The sequence below is a fragment of the Marmota flaviventris genome, chromosome 18 (assembly GCF_047511675.1).
Source record: "Marmota flaviventris isolate mMarFla1 chromosome 18, mMarFla1.hap1, whole genome shotgun sequence".
NCBI classification, from domain to species: Eukaryota; Metazoa; Chordata; class Mammalia; order Rodentia; family Sciuridae; genus Marmota; species Marmota flaviventris.
The window spans coordinates 17,178,518-17,197,008 of NC_092515.1; the positions used below are offsets into that span (position 1 = coordinate 17,178,518).

General features: G+C 46.5%; 1 protein-coding gene across 5 annotated transcripts; it reads right to left on the bottom strand.

Annotated features, from left to right (window-relative positions):
- Positions 1 to 598: 598 nt before the first annotated feature.
- Zbtb32 (zinc finger and BTB domain containing 32) lies at positions 599 to 4,458 on the bottom strand. 5 transcript variants are annotated; one of them, XM_027941287.2, is made up of 7 exons: positions 4,398 to 4,428; positions 3,594 to 3,716; positions 2,071 to 3,057; positions 1,758 to 1,831; positions 1,594 to 1,662; positions 1,315 to 1,476; positions 599 to 1,130 (listed from the first exon to the last, which is right to left on the bottom strand). In XM_027941287.2, exons 3-7 carry the CDS (start codon positions 2,955 to 2,957, stop codon positions 844 to 846), a joined length of 1,479 nt encoding a protein of 492 aa, XP_027797088.2. In that variant the 5' UTR covers positions 2,958 to 3,057; positions 3,594 to 3,716; positions 4,398 to 4,428; the 3' UTR covers positions 599 to 843. The 5 variants fall into 5 exon arrangements, with proteins under 5 accessions (XP_027797088.2, XP_027797090.2, XP_027797093.2 ...); XM_027941289.2 differs by lacking the exon at positions 3,594 to 3,716 and having other exon boundaries at positions 4,398 to 4,458; XM_027941292.3 differs by lacking the exon at positions 4,398 to 4,428 and having other exon boundaries at positions 2,071 to 2,262; positions 3,594 to 4,387.
- Positions 4,459 to 18,491: the final 14,033 nt, after the last annotated feature.

Below are 18,491 nucleotides of genomic sequence, written 5' to 3' on the forward strand. Positions count from 1 at the left end.
GGAAAGCCAGTTCCCCGTCTCCGGGAGGTGTGGTCCGCGCCCCAGACTCCTCCCATTGTTCTTGTCGGAGCCAGCGGTCCGAATGGACTACCACTCCCAGGGTGCCGCGGGCTTCAGACCCTGGGAACCCGGCAGACGCTGGCAAATGAAGTTAGCCAGTACGGGAGGCGTGGGCTGGAGAAGGGGCGGCAGCAGAGGATTAGTTTCAGGTCTAGGAGCGACTCGGGAGCCGTTCCGTCGGTGTTGAGACACAATGTTGTGCGCTCAGGGAGAGGAGACGAGTAACCGAAAGCAGAGCCGGAGCATGTGCTTCTTTCCAGTTCTGGGCCGGGCGCGCCCAGATCAGTCAGCGCACCGTGCATTGCTGTGGATGGAGCCAGTGCCTCCGATCTCACAGTTCACCCCGACCCCTGCAAGACCTGACGTGAAGTTTGCCGGGATGCCGGGCCCTCATGGCCAATGGCCTCTGTGGGAGGCCCAGGAACCCGGAGAGATGGAGAAAGTGTCGGTCCCGCTGGTTAGCACAGCCACCAGGGGGCGCTACAAGACAAGGGACTAAGCTGGGGGGGGGGGGCGAAACACGGACTGAAGCCTGCGCTCGGCTTTCCTGTCCAGACCAGAGAGCACAGGAAACTCTTTATTATGGTGATAAAATCAACAGTCCCCATACAGTTAGTCCTCACTCGTGCGAATTTCAGCCCACAGGAGCTCGCTGACCCAGGCTTCTGTAACCCGCAATCATCCGGGAGACGGCTCTCGGCTCCTGTCCTGCGGCGCTTCTGAAGTCAGATTTGCTAAATCTAATTGGATTCGTCTGGGGCCAAAGGACCTACCAACACACCGTCAGGTGGTGGTGGAGGGGGCACTACCAGGAGAGGTGGAGGCCTGGGACGGCCTCGAGGATGAGGAGGAGGAAGAGTAGAGGAAGGTGGAGCGTATGGTCCATCCGGGCGGGAGTTGGCTGGGCGAGTGACCGCGCATGTGCGCCTGCATGGAGGCCAGGCTAGGGCAGCCGGCCCCGCATAGAGGGCAGCGGTAGGGAGCAGCCCCGTGTGTCCGCAGGTGCTTGGTCATGGCAGAGAAGTCCCGGGAGCGCTGAGGACAGAGGCTACAGGAGAAGGGTTTCTCTCCTAGGGCAGAGGGAGGGGGAGGCCATTTAAGGAAGGAACAGGGGACGAAGGCTGACCAAGCCTGGGGTACATTGGGCGACGAGGCTAGGGAATTGCGCCGGAGCCGGAGAGAGAGACCCAGGAGTGGGTAGACCGACGGTAGGGAAGGATGCCGACAGCTTCACACTGGGCTGGGCGCCCATACCTGTGTGGACTCGGTAGTGCGTCTCCATCTGATGCTTGAGTGCAAACCTCTTTCCACAGACAGAGCAAGAATAGGGCCGAGACCGAGCAGGAGGCGGGGGAGGGTGTTGGCGAGATGGGCAGCCTGCCGTGCCCTCATGACCCACACAGGTTGTCCGGGAGCCTATGTGGACAGAGAAGTCAGAGCCGGGCAGGGCCAGGAATTCCATAGTCTTAACACCTGGGCAAGAAATCAGTAGGTCCAGTGGGGCTGAAGCAAAAATGCCCTCACCCTACTCACCTGTGCGCTCCTGCCCAGAGTCTTCCATCTCCCCAGGGCTGACCTGCACAGAGCCCTGGGGGAGGGAACCTAAAGGGAGCAGAGTGAGGTGGGGGTCCCTGCTCAGGTCAGGCCTGGGACCCAGCCCCGGGGGTGTCCTGTGTGCAGGACAGTGAGGGGCTTACCTGGGGTAGGGCTGGAGGAAGCCAACTGATTCTGACTCCAGAACCCTTTAGGGCTGTTCAGGGTCAGAGGGATCCTGGGGGACAGGGCAAGGAAGAATTATAGCCATAGAAAGACCTGGGAGCCTGGTCAACACTGGCCCCTTCCCGAACCCTCACGGCTTGACCCTGGTTGCTCCTGTGGTGGGAATTTCTTGGCCCAATACTGGTTTAGGAAATATAGAGATAAGAGGTATGGTACCCCTCATCCATCACTGCTACCTTTCTTGCACCACTCCCTCCCAGACTAGAGTCTTCCACTAGGCCCTTCACTCACCTCTGGTTCCAAGGCCAGACCTCCTGCCAGGTTCCAGTGCTGGGTGTGCTATGGGAGAAGGGAGTGCCATATCTGGGCGGCCACAGCAAGATGCTCCACAGGGCAGGCTGGTCCTCCCCCAACCAGGGGGCCTCGGCCCACCAAGGCTTGGGGATGATGCTGGTTTGGAGGGAACCTGCTGGGGGAAGGGGACTAGGGAACCCCCGAAGACTTTCCTCAGAGCCCCCTGTTCTCTCTGTCACCCTCACGACCACTCCTTGCTCTCTATCTGTTCCCTGGTAGTCAACAGGGATTTGACTGAGTTTCTTCTCTGATCTCATCTCCCCCTGACCTTCTGGTATTGCTCTTGTCATCTCAGAGTACTCTATTGGTGGTTTGTGCCCGTGCAATGTCTCCTGTTCCCTCCCACCAATTCTAAAAAATTTCTTTGGTTTTTGCATCTCTCCGAGCCCCCACAGTCCTCTTTCTGAATCTGAATCCCTTGTGGGTTTCTCTGGCTCCTCCTGATGTTTCTTCAGCCCTTCATCCAGTTCTTCAGCCTTGTCCCTTCGAGCCCTCCTGCATGCCTCTTCCAGGGCCTGCACCCCCAAAGCCCTGGCTGCTTCCTCAAGAGGCCTCAGCTCCCCAGGCTGCAGCTCTACATTCTCCCCATAAACAAAGCTCAAAAGCTGGGCAAAGGTGGAAGGGCTGATGCCTTCTACCAGAGCCCACTGGCCCCTGCAGCCCAGCTGCTGGCTCACACCTGCTAGTACCAGGCTGTGTGCAGGGAACTCCTGGTCTCCTACGGTGATCATGGTATCACATAGTGCTGGCCGGAGCCTGGCTGCTAGCTGGACCAACCGATCAGAGCCATATGGGCTGAACAGTCTTGTTGGGGGGAGGGGCATTTTGCCTTGCCTTGGATACCAATCTTAGGGATTCTTAGAGAAAGACCACAATGTGGGGTCCTTGGCAGAAAGGGGAGGGAGATACGGCATATTCTCAAGCCTGTGGAGGGGAGGGGAGAAAGAATGAGTTTTTGGTCTTTGATCAGAGTTCTCTCTTCTGAATAGACCAAATAAGCTAACCCAAGAGAGGACCTAAACTTATCCAAAGTCATTACAGGAGCCAGTGGTGAAAATGTGGTGGTAAGAGAATGGAAACAGTAAGAACCAGGGCTGGGATTGTGGCTCAGTGGTAGAGTGCTCGCCTAGCGTGTGTAGGGCCCTGGATTCGATCCTCAGCACCACATAAAAAAAGATAATAAAGGTATTGTGTCCAACTACAAGTAAAAAATAAATATTAAAAAAGAGAGAGAGCCAGAGAATTAACAGTTGTGGGTTTAAGACTAGTATAGGAAGCAATCTCTGGCTTAAGAATAGTCACCATGGATACTTCTGCAGAGGAAGACCTCCAAGCTGACTGAGCTTTCCTCATTCTAGACAAAGGGATCACCAAAGAACAGTCAACCCTGGCATTTAGGAATACAAAGACACAATTTCACAGGAGAGCTTAGAAAGCTAGTAGGTCCTCCCCAGACATACCTGAAAGCCAGAGAGGGCAGCAAGACAGTGGTCATGGCTGCAGGAGGGTCAAAGACATCCCTCAATCATCTCCCTGAGGCTGAAGCTTCTAGAATACATCTTTGGAGGAGGAACTGGAAGAGACTAAAGACTCCCATCCAGTGGGTTAAGAATGCAGATTCAGGAGCCACAGAGAGAAGGCTCCTGACCCGGTGATAGAGTAGGGTTTTGGAGAAGACTTTGGTGCCTGAGAAAGTGAGAAAAAGGGAATGGAAACTATAGAGAGAGGAGGCTATTCTCTCCCAACATGAGGGTAAGGAGATGGTTTCATTTTGTTTCTCATAAGTCAAAAAGTGAAAAATAGAAAGAACTGTACAAGTCACATCAAAACCACCATATGGGCTCTTTTCTCTTTTTTGCCATACTAGGGATTGAATCCAGGGGTGCACTATCAACTGAGCTACATCTCCCCCACTTTTATTTTTAAATTTTGAGACAGAATCTCACTGAGTTGCCCAAGCTGGCTTTGAATTTGTGATCTCCTGACTCATCCTCCCAAGTAGCTGGGATTACAGGCATGCGATAAGGCTCCTGGCTCCATCATATTGACTTTTAAGAAGAGAACTGAGAACTCAGATACAAACAGAAACACAGCTTAGAGGCCAGCCAATACACCAGTCCTGGGTGCAGGTTCTCCATAAGGACCCTTGTAGAAGAGAGAGTTATGACTTGGATGCCTCAGGGAAGTTACAGGTTGGTAAGAAGTAGACAGGAAGAGGGGTGTAATGGGAGGAAAGCCTCAGCTGGGGAAAGGTATCCACTCACCGGTTGTATCTGCCTCCTGACACCACATGCTCTGAAATGCTGTTGGGGATGCTGCCCCCCCACCCCCGAGTTAGCCCCGCCCCTGACTTCAGTCCTTCATTGGATGCCCCAAGTATCAGTCTGCCATAGTCCCCCAAGAGGGTGTGGCTTTATGCCTCTGCTTTACCCTGCAGGGGAGAGATGGCCCTTGTACTTCCAGAACCCAGCCTCTTAACGTCCTGTCTCTTCATTTCTGAAGAGAAAAGAGTCACAGAAGTGAATCTCTGGCAATGAGGACTTTGGAATAATCTGATTTGCACTTAAGTATCATCTCTGCCCTTTACTAGTTGAGTCAACTTGGGCAAGTCACCTCTTTGAGCCTCAGTTACCTCATCTGTGAAATAAGGATAATCTCTGCTTGCCTCATTTGAAGATGAAATGGCTTGAATATGAAAGTGGTTTATAGGTAATAGCACCATGCAGATGATATTAGTTCCCTTTCTTGGAGGTGGCATAGTAGCTGAAAACTCTTCTATCTCAGAAATAAAAAAGGGATGGAAACATCTGGATTTCAAGGAGAGAAGGAAGGAGGGCCAAAAGCATGCCTCTTCCCTCTCCCTGGCTTAGTACTGGGAAGCCTCACTTGCTCTATGGGAATGAACTCTGTCATCTGGGCCACCACTGGGGACTGGATGTGTGTGTGACTCAGATCCTCCCACAAAGCTCTGCAAAGGGGTAACCCCAGGAACAGCCTGTGGTGGTCTTCGAAGAGAAAATCTTCTTTTCTTGGGCTGATGACAAATGACATTTCTCTGAAATCAGAACCCTCTTTCATTTCCTGCCCTAGAGGTCAAGGTCCCTGGAGATTTCCCCTCCTTTCATACTTAAGCACTTTTTAGTGTGGGGAAGAGAAAAAGGCCTGAGAGGTTCAAATTTCTTTTTTTTTTTTAATTTTATTTTTATTTTTATTTATTTATTTTTTTTTTAGTTTTCGGCGGACACAACATCTTTGTTTGTATGTGGTGCTGAGGATCGAACCCGGGCCGCACGCATGCCAGGCGAGTGCGCTACCGCTTGAGCTACATCCCCAGCCCTCAAATTTCTTTTTAGTTTGTTTCCTATAATTCCATTATCCCTGATCCCATAGCAAATTTTTCATTCATTCAACAAATGTTGGTAAAATATTTATGGTGTGTGTCTGGCATATCATATACATGCAATAAATAAGTAGAAGATAAACAAGTCAGACATTGGTAGATTGCTCTAGTGACAAGACATAGTCTGATTCCCCCTAACATCTCCTTTAGATCCTGGTCCCCTCCACCCAAATACTGTCTCTAAGTTCCCCTTTTTCCCTTTGACTCCAGGATCCTAAAATGTTCAGAGTACCCTCCTATTCTCTCTTCCTCAATATCTAAAATACCTTCCATCTCATTCTAGCTTGGGTACAGGCAGGTATTAATTCTTCCTAGATCAGACAGGGTGTGTCAGTGGGTGAGGCTGGTGGAGGGGCACCAGGGTGGGGAGAGGGGAAGATGAGTCAGAGTGAAAGGGAACATGCAAATGGGCATGTGGTATTCACCTGCTACTCTGAAGCTTGAGTATTTTCCATTTCCGAGCTCATATCACCACCACACCCAGGGACACATTAGACACCCATGTAAAAGACATAAAACATCCTTCTGATATGTATATGAAGACAGGGAAACACCCTTCTTCCAACACAGAAATACAAGTTCTTAAAGTCCGGGAAGAAGTGGAGAAAGCCACCAGGAAGAAGCCCCCAAGTATAACAGGAAAGGTTCAGGGGTCTGGGAGATGAGCTCATGACCATGTGGTCCCCTCCATCATGTGCCTGTGACTCAGCTGCCCTACTAGCACTATTTGCTCATTGATGATCAAGAGTTGGAGACTGTGTTCAAAGGGCAGCAACCTCTGTAAAACCAAATGCAGTTGACACGGAGTGTCAGTGGGCTTTCAAGGGAATCTAAAAGCGGGGAGAGAAAGGGAAGGGGACTCCCCACTGGGTGAACATAAACCCCCAAGAATGGGAAACCCCATCTTGCCTCCAATTTAGGGTCTACCCCATCTAAGGATATCCCCTTAGCACCTCCTTAGAGGAATCCTCAGGGCCCTCTGCACCTCATGCTTGTGATACTCTAGGCCCTTCTCTGACCTCTTACTACATTTTTTTTTTCTGTACTGGGAATTGAATCCAGGGGTGCTTTACTGACAAGCAATAACCCCAGTCCTTTTATTTATTTATTTTGTATTTTGAGACAGGGTCTCACTAAGGTGCCCAGGGCTGACCTCAAATTTGCAATCCTCCTGCCTCAGCCTCGTGAGTAGATGGAATTACAGGCATGTGGCGCCATGCCCAGCTTCTCCCCCTACATTCTTGGTAATGCAGTCTAAGCCATCCTGCACTAAGTAGTGATAACAGATGCAAATAGCACTTTGACTTGGTAGGGACACTGCTGATTTATTATTCTTGGATGTTCTCCCCTCTCTGGTCTCAAAAACCTTGCCCACCTTCCACTTCCCAGGCTGACTCAGTAGGTGACACTCAGGAGATATCGCAAGAATGTATTGTCCCCCTGGGATAGAGGAAGGAAACCGCAGGTTAGGAGGACATGAGCCTGTATCATGGCAGAGTAAAGTAGACAGGAAATATTAGGGTAGGTCATGTTGGAAAAGAACTTGTGGAAAAGGGGTATGGTTTTTTGCTTCTGTTCTTTTCAATATTCAGATGACCAAGTCAAGTTTGAAGTCTGGTAGTTTTTATTCTGATAGATTTGACCAATGAGACAATAGGGGGAAATGTGTGAAGTGCTCAGTGCACAGCCTGGCTGCAAAATCAGAACTTTCCAGAAATCTTGGATCCTAAGCTTCTTCAGGCACAACCCAGCTTGATGTAACAATGTCAACACAGCAATAAAAATATTGATTCTATTTAAATACTATAATTAAAATTAGATCATCAGATTAAGCCCTGGAGCTGAGCATGGTGGCACATGCCTGTAATCCCAGCAACTCAGGAGGCTGAGGCAGGAGTATTGCAAATTTGAGGCCATCCCTGGGCAATGTAGTGAGACCCTGACTCAAAACAAAAAAATAAAAAGGCCTGGGGATATAGCTCAGTGGCAGAGCTCCCCTGGGTTCAATTCCCATTACCAAATAAATAAATAAATGCCCTGGATAATTATTTATTTTATGAAAATGTTCTCCCCCACTTTTTTTTTTCCCAGAGCTGGGTATCAAACCAGGACTTCATGTGTGCTAGGCAAGCACTCTACCCATGAGCCATATCCCCAGCCAAATGTTCTCCCTTTATCTCACGTATTTTAAATATTGATCCCACTCCCCAAACCAAGCTGAACAAGATTCAATTTAGAAAAACTCTACTAGGAAAAATTCTTCTCAGAAACACACCTGTTTCCACAATTCAAGGTGATGAAAGCCCTTTTATATAGATAAAGGCCAATTATTCAAATCCAACACGAACTTTCAAGATATTTGCTCTTTCTAGATAAGTGTGCTCAACATGTATCAGAGAAGACACACAATGGGGTGAATTTGTTCCTTCCTTTAAACAGGTGCACTACATTACCCAAGAACCACATATATAGTCATACCCAGGCAAATTGAATCAAGGTCATAGAGACCCTATCATAGCGCACCTTTTGTGGATTAAATGGAAAACAAACTAGGCTTGAAGCCAGAAACTTAGGGTCCACTGCATTCTCATAGTGGATGGCTATTCTTTAGTACTAGTATTGTACCCAGTACTTGGTACCAGTACTTAAACTCAGGCAGAAAGCCCAGCTCTGGTATCTTTTGGTTTTGTCCTTTCCCATAAGCTGAAAAATTCAAGGGCATCTAGGAAGTGCCCACATGGAAACTGAAAGCACCCCCCCACCAGCCGTGAGATCATGATCTGGGTATCCAGGGCCTGAAATTTAACACTAAAGTGGGCATTCATGGCCTACACGGGCCTCAACTCAGGTCCATTCAGGAGAGGACTGTGTGGCTGACATTTGCACCTTGGGTTCTGATTGTGTGTGAGGGGGGATGTAGAGCAAGCTTGGATGTGCAAACTAGTATGTGAGACGCCATGAGGTGTAAGCCAATACAAAATGTGGGAAGAATAGGGGAATATTTAGTTTTTGCCCATTCCCCATAAATAATACAGGAACCTATTTTATTCAAATTGGTCTTAAACTCTTGGGGGTGGGGGCTCCATCCAACTGAGAATGTAAGCCATAGGACCAACCCATTACATTAGAAAAGTGTAGACATTCATACCATTTTACATATGAACAAATGACAACAAATTCCAGATTGTTCTGAATCCCATGCCTGAATGGGGTAAATATTCCTTTAGCTTATCCTTACAGCCCTTTTTGCACCGCCCGCCCCCATACACACATGTATACAAATTTGCCTCTTATTTCCAGGAACAAACAGACCCCTGAAGTCCACTCATATACTGCCTACCCCCTGCATCCCCATCCATGGGTATATACAAAAGTACTCTGAAAGCTATACCACCATTGAACAGCTGAATGAAATTAGATACTGACACCATGCCCCATGAATATAAAAAGATGATTAATACAGACAACCTGGGTGATTTCCTGAAAATCAGACTATCTCACACACTTCTTATGCTCTAGGACAATACCCCTGCACCTGCCTCTTCTTACAACCTGATATCTTCTGGAAATGACCAGAAATAACATGGGGAAGAGTGGGCATGAGACTGAAAAGCCCCCCAAAACACCTATTCCCATTGTATCTAGAACTACCACAGGGCAATAATAATTCATTCAGGGCAATCAGCTTGGCTAGGATTCAGAGGCTTCCTTCCCAGAACCTCCATAGGATCTCTTCCCTAATCTCCTGGCTACATTGTTCAACCCAGACCCAATATTGGAAAGTCTGCCAAGAGAACCTCAAATCACAGTCCAGAAACCCTCTAGAAATCCTTGGAACCACAGGTTCCCAGCACAGCCTGGGCGCAATAATGACCCTTGACAATTTCCCAGTGGACTGTCAACCTCACGAACACTCACTCCCTGCCCAGGCTGGGCCCCCAAACCCCAGAAAACCTCCCAAGTACACACTAGTTTTCATCTTTTAGCCAGTGACTACATAATCTTCGAAAAACTACAGGCCTCCACTCTTAGTTGCTAGGTCCACACTCAGCCCAGAGACTCCAGACAACTTCTCACTGTCCAGATACCATACTTCAAAGTCAGTGAACCCCCAGAACACACTTACAAATGCAGGCTGGCCTCAGGGACATGGACCAACTCAGAGGGCATGCTAGCTTGACTTTGTCCCAGCCTAGGTCCCAAAGTGCCCAGAAGCCCCCACGTTCAGCCTTTCCAGGACAGAGGAAGGCCCAAAGGAACCAACTTTCTCTACCCTCACTTCCGATCCTTAAAGGGGGCACTCAAGTCCCCTGACTCCAGTTTTGCCAAGTGCCAGGTCGAAGGCCAAAGAAAAAGGATTTTTTGCTTTTTAATCCACGGCACTCACCAACTCAGACCGTGTTCCTTCTCCCCATTCAGGGTAGCGTAAGCCCGAGTGACCGAGTGACCGTTAGAAAGAGCTGAGCAGCGCGAGGCCAAGAGCTGGTGCCCAGAGCTCTATGAGCCTGGATCCCGAAGCGGGCGCTGATTGGTTGCAGCGTCAGCCGCGCTCTCTTTCTTGGCTCGTGCGGGATGAGAGCACTAAACAGTTGGGAGGCACCTAGGACAGCGCCACTTCTTCGAAGCTGATTGGCTGTGGAGCTCATGCGGATAAGCAGATCCTTGACTCTGACTGGTCCAGGGGTTTAAGCTTCTCGCCTCTAAGGCTGAGATCTCATTTGTCTTCCAGCCCATCGCTAGAGTTGATTGGCTATGGAGTTTGCCCTTTGCCACCATCTGTGAATTGGGCCCTGAACCCCCTTCACCAGAATAACCTTGAGGCTCTTTGGGCAAGAGCTTAGAGAAACCACCACCTTTCTTGCTTTTATCCTGCTATCCTGAGTGGCTTTGTTGTTGGCGGCGGCGGGAGGTGGGGGGATGGGTACCGGGGATTGAACTCAGGGCCACTCAATCACTGAGCCACATCCCCAGCCCTATTTTGTATTTTATTTAGAGACAAGATCTCACCGAATTGCTTAGAGCCTCGCTGTTGCTGAGGCTGGCTTTGAACTCGCGATCCTCCCCTGCTGAGCCGCTGGGATTACAGGCCTAAGTGGCTCTTGTTTGCAAACCTCCTACAATCTGTGGAGATTAACACTCTATATCAGCGTGAGGGGGTGTGTAGGCTGCTTCCACGTTTGATTGGCTGGGAGGCCAGGATTCAGAAGCCGGTGGTGGCTCCCGTTTCCCGCCAATTCCCCTGCCCCACTGGTGATTGGCTGCACAACTCACCCTGCCTCAACCGGAAGTATTCGGGAGCAGGAAAGACACGAGACCGGACAGCGCCTTGACCGGTGATTGACTTAGATACTCTCACTACAATTCTCCCTGACTCGACTCTCTGCAGAGCCAGGATTAAGTATGTACTGCAGGTACCAGCTATCCACCACACCGTAGCCCGCTGTGCTGCCCCAACATTAAATGGCCAGAGGACTTCCGCCTAGCCATAGCTTTTGGTGCTGACAAGTCGTTAGCTCGCACCACGCCAATCTCCCGCTGCCAGCTGACTGCACTTTCCTTGCACAAGCCAGATGCGGTTGCACCACTGATTGGCTGGCACCAGTCTCTTCTAAGTTTGCCCTCGGACACATCCAATGAGACGCGAGGGCGCTGTAAAGAGGCGGGCATTGCTCTGCCGGTGCCACTTCTGATTGGTCCGAAGGCTCACTCTTCTCTCTTGATTGATCAGCGTGTAGGAGGGAGCGGGAGGTGGGCCCAACGGTTTCAGGCCGTTTTTAGAGCTCTGCTGCGAGCTCAGCAAGGGTTGCGGGCGCCTCCCTGCGGGCGGCTGCTAGAGGAACTAGGGTTCGGAGGAATGGGAACGGGCAAGAAGACTCCCTTGAGGAAGGCAACACGGTAAGGACCTGGGTCAGTAGCCAGAGCCTTGAGTGGCGACAGAGACACCCGAGAAGACTTCCCAGCCCGAGAGGGAGCAGAAACCTCAATGAGTACAACCTTCGTCGCGATCGTCGCGGTGGTAGTAGTAGCAACCGCAACTCGCGTTATGGAGCCCCTCCCACGCACCGCTCTTTGCGCGTCACCTCGTTGAATCTTTCCAAACAAACCCGTAAGGGAGACTATTGCTATGTGGGTTTAACCTCAGAGGCTCAGAAAGCTGAAGTCATTTGTCTCAGGTCACACAGCGAATATGAGCATTGCTTGAACCCTGTTCTGGTGAGAGTCCAGCCTTTGAACCACACTATTGAGTAGGGTTGATCTTGTGGGTCTGATGTGGTCACATGGTTCTTGCCTGGTTTGCCTCATCTGCAAATGAAAGGTTTTTTGTTTTTGTTTGTCTTTTGGATTTGGATCTGAACCTGAAGAGTCTGCATATTTTCAAGTCCTCGAATATTTGAGAAAATTAATTGGCATTGTAAAAAAGATTATTTTTAAAAATCAAGGCTGGAAGAATAGCTCAGTGGTAGAATTCCTGTCTAATTTGTGCAGGGCCCGGTGGTGGGGTGGGGGGGAGTCGACTGTATAATATCTTTGCCATTTATTTTACACTTAAACTGAACCAGGCTGGGTTTAAATGCTTTACCTACATCATCTGACTGAATCCTTGTAGCAAATTCTAATAGGTATTTACTGTTATTATTCTCATTTTGCAGATATGAAAACTGAGACTGAGAGAAGAAACTGATTGTTCCTAAGATCTCACTAAGAGGAATGTCAGAGCTCGAATTTGAATAGGCCTGTTCTTCTTACTCCAGACCTCAGCTCCTAACCGTTCATATATAATATCCGAACAGCTACAGTGTCCAGAGTGCAGACACACATGCTCCTGGGGAATACTCACAGCCGCCCTGAGAAGTTCTGATAAGACTCTTTGGGCTCACCGAGATAATGTTAGCTAGGTCATATAGTTCATCTAAGGCTGAGCAAGGAGTAGAATGTCACATGACCTTCCGAATCCAAACCTGAGGGTTAATCACTTCTCCTACTTCCCATTAGACAGATAAAGAAACACACCCTGGCAGGGCGCCGTAGCGCATGCCTGTAATCCCAGCGGCTCCAGAGGCAGAGACAGGAGGATCAGGAGTTGAAAGCCAGCCTCAGCAATTTAGCTAAGCGCTAAGCAACTCGGTGAGTCTATAAAATACAAAATAAGGCTAGGGATGTGAGAACCTGAGAAGAAATCAGCTGGAATGCAGCTCCAGATTTTTCTGACTCAATTGATCATCCCCTGAGCCACCATACTTCCAGGAAGTACTTGTCTGATAGATTCCTAGGTGGAATCAGTTGAGTTCTAACCCAGTCAAGCTTATTTATAAACTGAGTTCATGTGGTCCCAATTTTGGCCCTAAATGTGTTTGAGGGTATATTTACAATGGCTTCTCATTGAGAAGCCCTAATGATAATTTCTAGTTTATTGAACCCTTTTTGTAGACTAGGTAAGGTAGGAAGTATAATGCATTGTATTATCTCACTGATTTCCCATAATAATTTTAGTACATAGGGATATTATATAAGTGAAGAAACTGAAAGCCAGTGAGGGATTCTATGTAACGTTCCTGTATTTACAGAGCCAGAAAATGGTGGAGCCTGGAAGGGAACACAAAGAATCCTACTCCAAAGTCCTCAAATTTACATTCAGCACCGGGCTCTGGTAGGGTGGAATAGGATGGGTTGTCGGCTTGGTTCTGAGGTTTGAATTGCAGGATTTGTAGAGTTAGTTGTCTAGAAAGTGGAGAAACAGTTATTGCTTATTGAGCACCCAATCCATGCCAGACTCTATTCTAAACTTTAATATAGCCCAAGAATCATAGGAGGGGGCTGGGGATGTGGCTCAGTGATGGAGTGCTTGCCTGGCACATGTGAGGCACTAGATTCGATCCTCAGCACCACATAAAAATAAAATAAAGGTATTTAAAAAAATCATAAGAGAAGCTGTGGTTAATTAGATGGATGCTGGATCCAAATCTGCCTGTATTCATATCCTGGTCCTGCTACGCATTAGTTGTAAGACCTTTGGCTAGTTACTTAATTCCTATGGACCTGAATTTCCTGAACTATAAAATGGGGATAATAATAGTACATACCTATCAGAATAGAGAGAATCAAAAGAAGTAATAGAACAGTGAAATCTCTTCTCAACTGTCCTGGAAACTGTTGTTTCCTTGCAATCCACTACTTTGACTCTGCTCTAGACCCTGAAAATTAAAGCTGATATCTGCCTTCTCAGAAGAGGTAGCAAGTAGAAGGCCCTAACCCAGGAGTGAACTTAGTATGTTTGAGATTCAGTAAGAAGTCCATCTGGAGCCAGGCAGCTGATTAAGACTCAGGAACTCAGCTCAACTGCACAAGTGTTCACAGCATATTTAGAAATAACTCTGTACTTTACAAAGCAGAAAGGAATTTCACTAAGTTCACTAAGCTTTGATCTCTGGAAAAACCAAAGGCCATGATTATTGAGGCTCAGCAACCAAGATTACACAGGGATTTAGAGGTGAAACTTAGAATTCAGGACTTGAAGCACCTTGGAGCCCATGTGTAGGCATCAAAAGATTTGCATTTACTTAAATACTAACCTCCATAGTATATGTCGGCCACATTGAGCCCTGGAGAAGACCCAGCCCCTGCCTTCACAGATTTCACCTAGTCTGCAGATAGAAAAAGGAAATCGAGTACAACAGGGAATCACATTTGACAGTGCTTTAGAAGATGGGCAAGGTGCTATATGATCAGAGGACAAGTGGAATGAACAGTGTGGGCACCAATAAAAATGCAGAAAATTGCTTTGTATGTTGGCAGAGAAAGTGGGAAAAGCAGGTATAGGGAGAAATCTGATGTTCACAAAGTGAAGCTGGAGCAAGTACTAAAAGGCCCAGAGGAAACCCTTGTGACGTACAGACACTATTGCCAGACCCTGCATAACTTCTCCCAGCTGGAGGCCTGGAAAAAGATGGCTGCCCTAGCAAGGGCCTCCCCAAGAAGCAAAGTGGTATGCACGTGACTCCGCCAGAAGCTTGCTAGGCAGACTCTGGGACCCAAGTGACAGAAGTGTCCTAGGGCACTCCTCCCTGGGGAAGCACAGATCTGGCTTGACCTTCTGCCCAAGGATCTTTGATTCCGTAGCCTCAGATGGGACTTTTACGCATATGAAGTAGTAATTTATGAAAACCGAAAATAAAAATAGCAAAAGGAACAGGCGAGGTGGTGCATGCCTGTAATCCCAGCGGCTCCGGAGGCTGAGACAGGAGGATTGTGAGTTCAAAGCCAATCGCAGCAAAAGCGAGGTGCTAAGCAACTCCAGTGAGACTCTGTCTCTAAATAAAATACAAAATAGGGCTCAGTGGTTTGAGTGGCCCTGAGTTCAATCCCCAGTAAAAAAAAAAAAGCAAAATCATAATGTTAACTACCCAGATCTTAACCCTTTCAGGGGTTGGAGGGATAGCTCAGTTGAAGAGTGCTTGCTTAGTGCTTGCCTTATCTGGGGTCAATCTTCAGTGCTAGCAAAAAAAAAAAAAAGAAAGAACAGGAAAGAAAATGATACATTTTGTGAAATACCTTGAAAGAACCTTAATATTTTTTTTAAATTTCTAGCATTTTATAATATTTTTTTTACAATTTGCTTTTTCATTCATTGCATAATATACCTCCCCTAAGATCACAGCATTTATAATTTTGTAAAAGTGCTATAATTTATAAACTATTCTTGTTGGATCACTAAGTTATGTCCAGTTTTTCACTCATAAGGAAGGCTACAGTTTATATCTTTGTACATATCAATGATTATTTCCTTTGTATAAATGCTTAGATTTCCTAGTTCAAAAGCTATGCAGATTTTAATGCTTTTGATGGTTATTGGTAAAATATGCTGATTTAATATGCATTGAAAATATGACAGTTTAAGCCCTACACAAAGTCCCAGACGCAGCCAGGCGTGGTGGCACATGCCTGCAATCCCAGCAGCTCAGGAGGCTGAGGCAGGAGAATCAAGATTTTATAGCCAGCCTCAGCAAGATTGAAACTCAGTGAGACCCTGTCTCAAAATAAAAAATAAAAAGGGCATAGAATGTTGCTCAGTGGTTAAGCCCTGAGTTCAATTGCCGATACCAAAAAAAATAAATAAATAAATAAATAAAGTTCCAGAAGCATGCTCCTTGCTTCATACCATATCATTTAGCTAATTTAAAAAATTTGGGTGGAGGCTGGGGCTGTGGCTCAAGCGGTAGCGTGCTCGCCTGGCATGCGTGCGGCCCGGGTTCGATTCTCATCACCACATACAAAGATGTTGTGTCCGCCGAAAACTAAAATAAATAAATAAAATTTGGGTGGGGGGTACTGCATGATTAAACCTGGGGTGCTTAACCACTGAGCTACATCCCCTGCCCCTTTTATTTTTTTATTTAGAGACAGGGTCTTGCTAAGTTGCTGAAGCTGGCTTTGAACTTGTGATCCTCCTGCCTCAGTCTCCTGAGTTGCTGGTATTTCAGGCATGCACTACCACACCTGGCTTCATCTAGCTAATTCAATAAGCAAAACAAAAGCAAAATGAACACACAAAAACCTTTTTAACACCTTCTAATTAACTTAAATAGCATGGATTATTTTTACATTTGATTATTCATTTGCATATATTCTTTGAAATACTGCATTCTGCTTTTCTATTTTTCTTATTAGTTCTTTTAAGTTATATGTGACAAAATCATTTTTGATAAAATTATAAAAGCATGGGATATATCTTATTCTATTAGAATTTCATTCTTATGGATGTACATGGTGGGGGATTCACTGTGTTGTTTTCATGTATGTACATGGGAAAAAACTATGTCAGATTCATTCCACTGTCTTTCCTTTGCTTATCCCCCCCTCCCTTCCTGCCATCTCCTCTTGTCTAATCTGCTTTATTTCTATTCTTCCATTTCCAGCATTTAAAAGAGTGTTTTCACAAGGTCAAGTTTGAGCAAGGCATGTCTATAATACCAGATAAGGCCAGACTGGGTGACTTACTGAGACCCTGTTAAAAAATACAAAATGAAAAGGGCTGGGGATATAGCTCAGTGGTAAAGTACCCCTGGGTTGAATCTTCAGTACTGGAAAGAAAAAAAGGAGAAAGAAAAGGAGAAAAAGAAGGTGGTTATATTTGGGGTTTTATCACTCACTCTACCTGAGGATTTATATGATAAGCATCCCATTGGTAATTATCTGAGATTCAAATAGGGCTGCTTCGCCACAAAATTTCTTGGTATTATATGATATGTGTCACAATGACTATTTACACCACTCCTTACTGAATGCCATGACAGAAATGTAGCATAAACTCATTCTGTTTTGAACTTGATTGGAATCATTTTCTTGAAGAGGGACAGGAAAGTCTAGTTGGGAATGGCATTTGTATATCATGATTATAAAAAAAATATTGGTCACTACTCTGTAATTTCTAGATTCATCTGTGACTCTTAATGGTAACTCACTTGGCATCAGACAGTGATATAATCAAGAGATGCAGTTCTTGGACTTACAGTTTGATCTTTTGTTTATTAACCTTGAATACTGTATTCTTGCTATAATCATTTATTAGTTCTATGATGGTTACTGTTGTTGCTGTCATCTGTGAACAAAGATAGTCCTATTTATTCTTTCCCAATCTATATACCTTTTATTTCCTTTTCTTGTCTTATTGCATTAGCAGGACTTCCAGTATAGTGTTAAAAGGACTGTGAGATGGGACATATATTTCAATTTGATCTTAGATTTTGTTCTGTTTTGTTTTTTTGGTCTTTTTTGTTGTTTGATTTTTGGATAGGAAGGATTTGAATGCTTAGGGACATTCTTTTTATTATATTTCCAACAGGACTAGAGTGTTACTCCAGAAAGATCATTTTCTTAACCTTTTACTTTTTCTATTGTATTTCTATTTCAGTGCCAGGGTATCTAACAGACATCTAAGGGAATCTTCATATCTTTAATAGATTTCCTACTTGGGTTTTGAAACAGGAATTTCAATGTGAGTTAGAGCCTTATCTTTTCAACCTCCTGTAATATCTGAAATGTTGAAAAACCACCTATTCACAGGATAATTCTGCTTACTGGAGAAACGGCCCAAGGGGCTGGCAATGTGGCTCAAGCGGTAGTGCGCTCGCCTGGCATGCATGCAGCGCTGGGTTCAATCCTCAGCACCACATACAAATAAAGATGTTGTGTCTGCCGAAAACTAAACAATAATATTTAAAAAATTCTCTCTCTCTCTCTCTCTTAAAAAAAAAAAAAAGAAAGAAATGGCCCAAGGACTGGCTACTGTTGTCACTCTTTGCCATCTGACTTCTTCCAGGGAACTCCTCTATTTGAGGAAATCCTAACAATGGAATACTCAAGTGGAGGCATTTGATTACCTCTGCTGGAGACTGTGCGGGTATCTTTTCATCTACCCTGTGTGGTAGACTATGAAAATGGCCTCCATGATTCTCCTCCATGCTGTACACCTTTGGGTAACCACCTCCCACACTAACTCTGGGCTTGCTTTGATATATGAGACAACAAATGTGACAAAAACCTTGATAATTGCTACCAAGAGCCTTGATAATTGCTTGTGCACGTTGGGACTTGTGTCCTCTTTAGCTGCTCTTGGGAACTCTGCACCATGTGAATAAGCCAGGACCAGCCTGCAGTAGACACATGGCCTAGTCAGAGCCATTGTGCCAGCTACATACACCACTGCCAACAAGCCCCAAATGCCACACATGGGAGGGTGCTCTAGCCCAGCCAGCCCCCAGACTCTCCACTAGCAGACTGCAGCTGCATGAAGGAACCCAGGTGAGACCAACAGAATTGCCCAGCTGAACTCAGCCCGAATGGTCCTTAGGTAGGATAGAAGAAATAGGAAACACGCTAGAAGACAAAGGACAAAAAATAGGATTCAAACCATAGTTCTGCATGCTTGTTACCCTCTAAGCCCTATCTCCCTTCTGGGCCT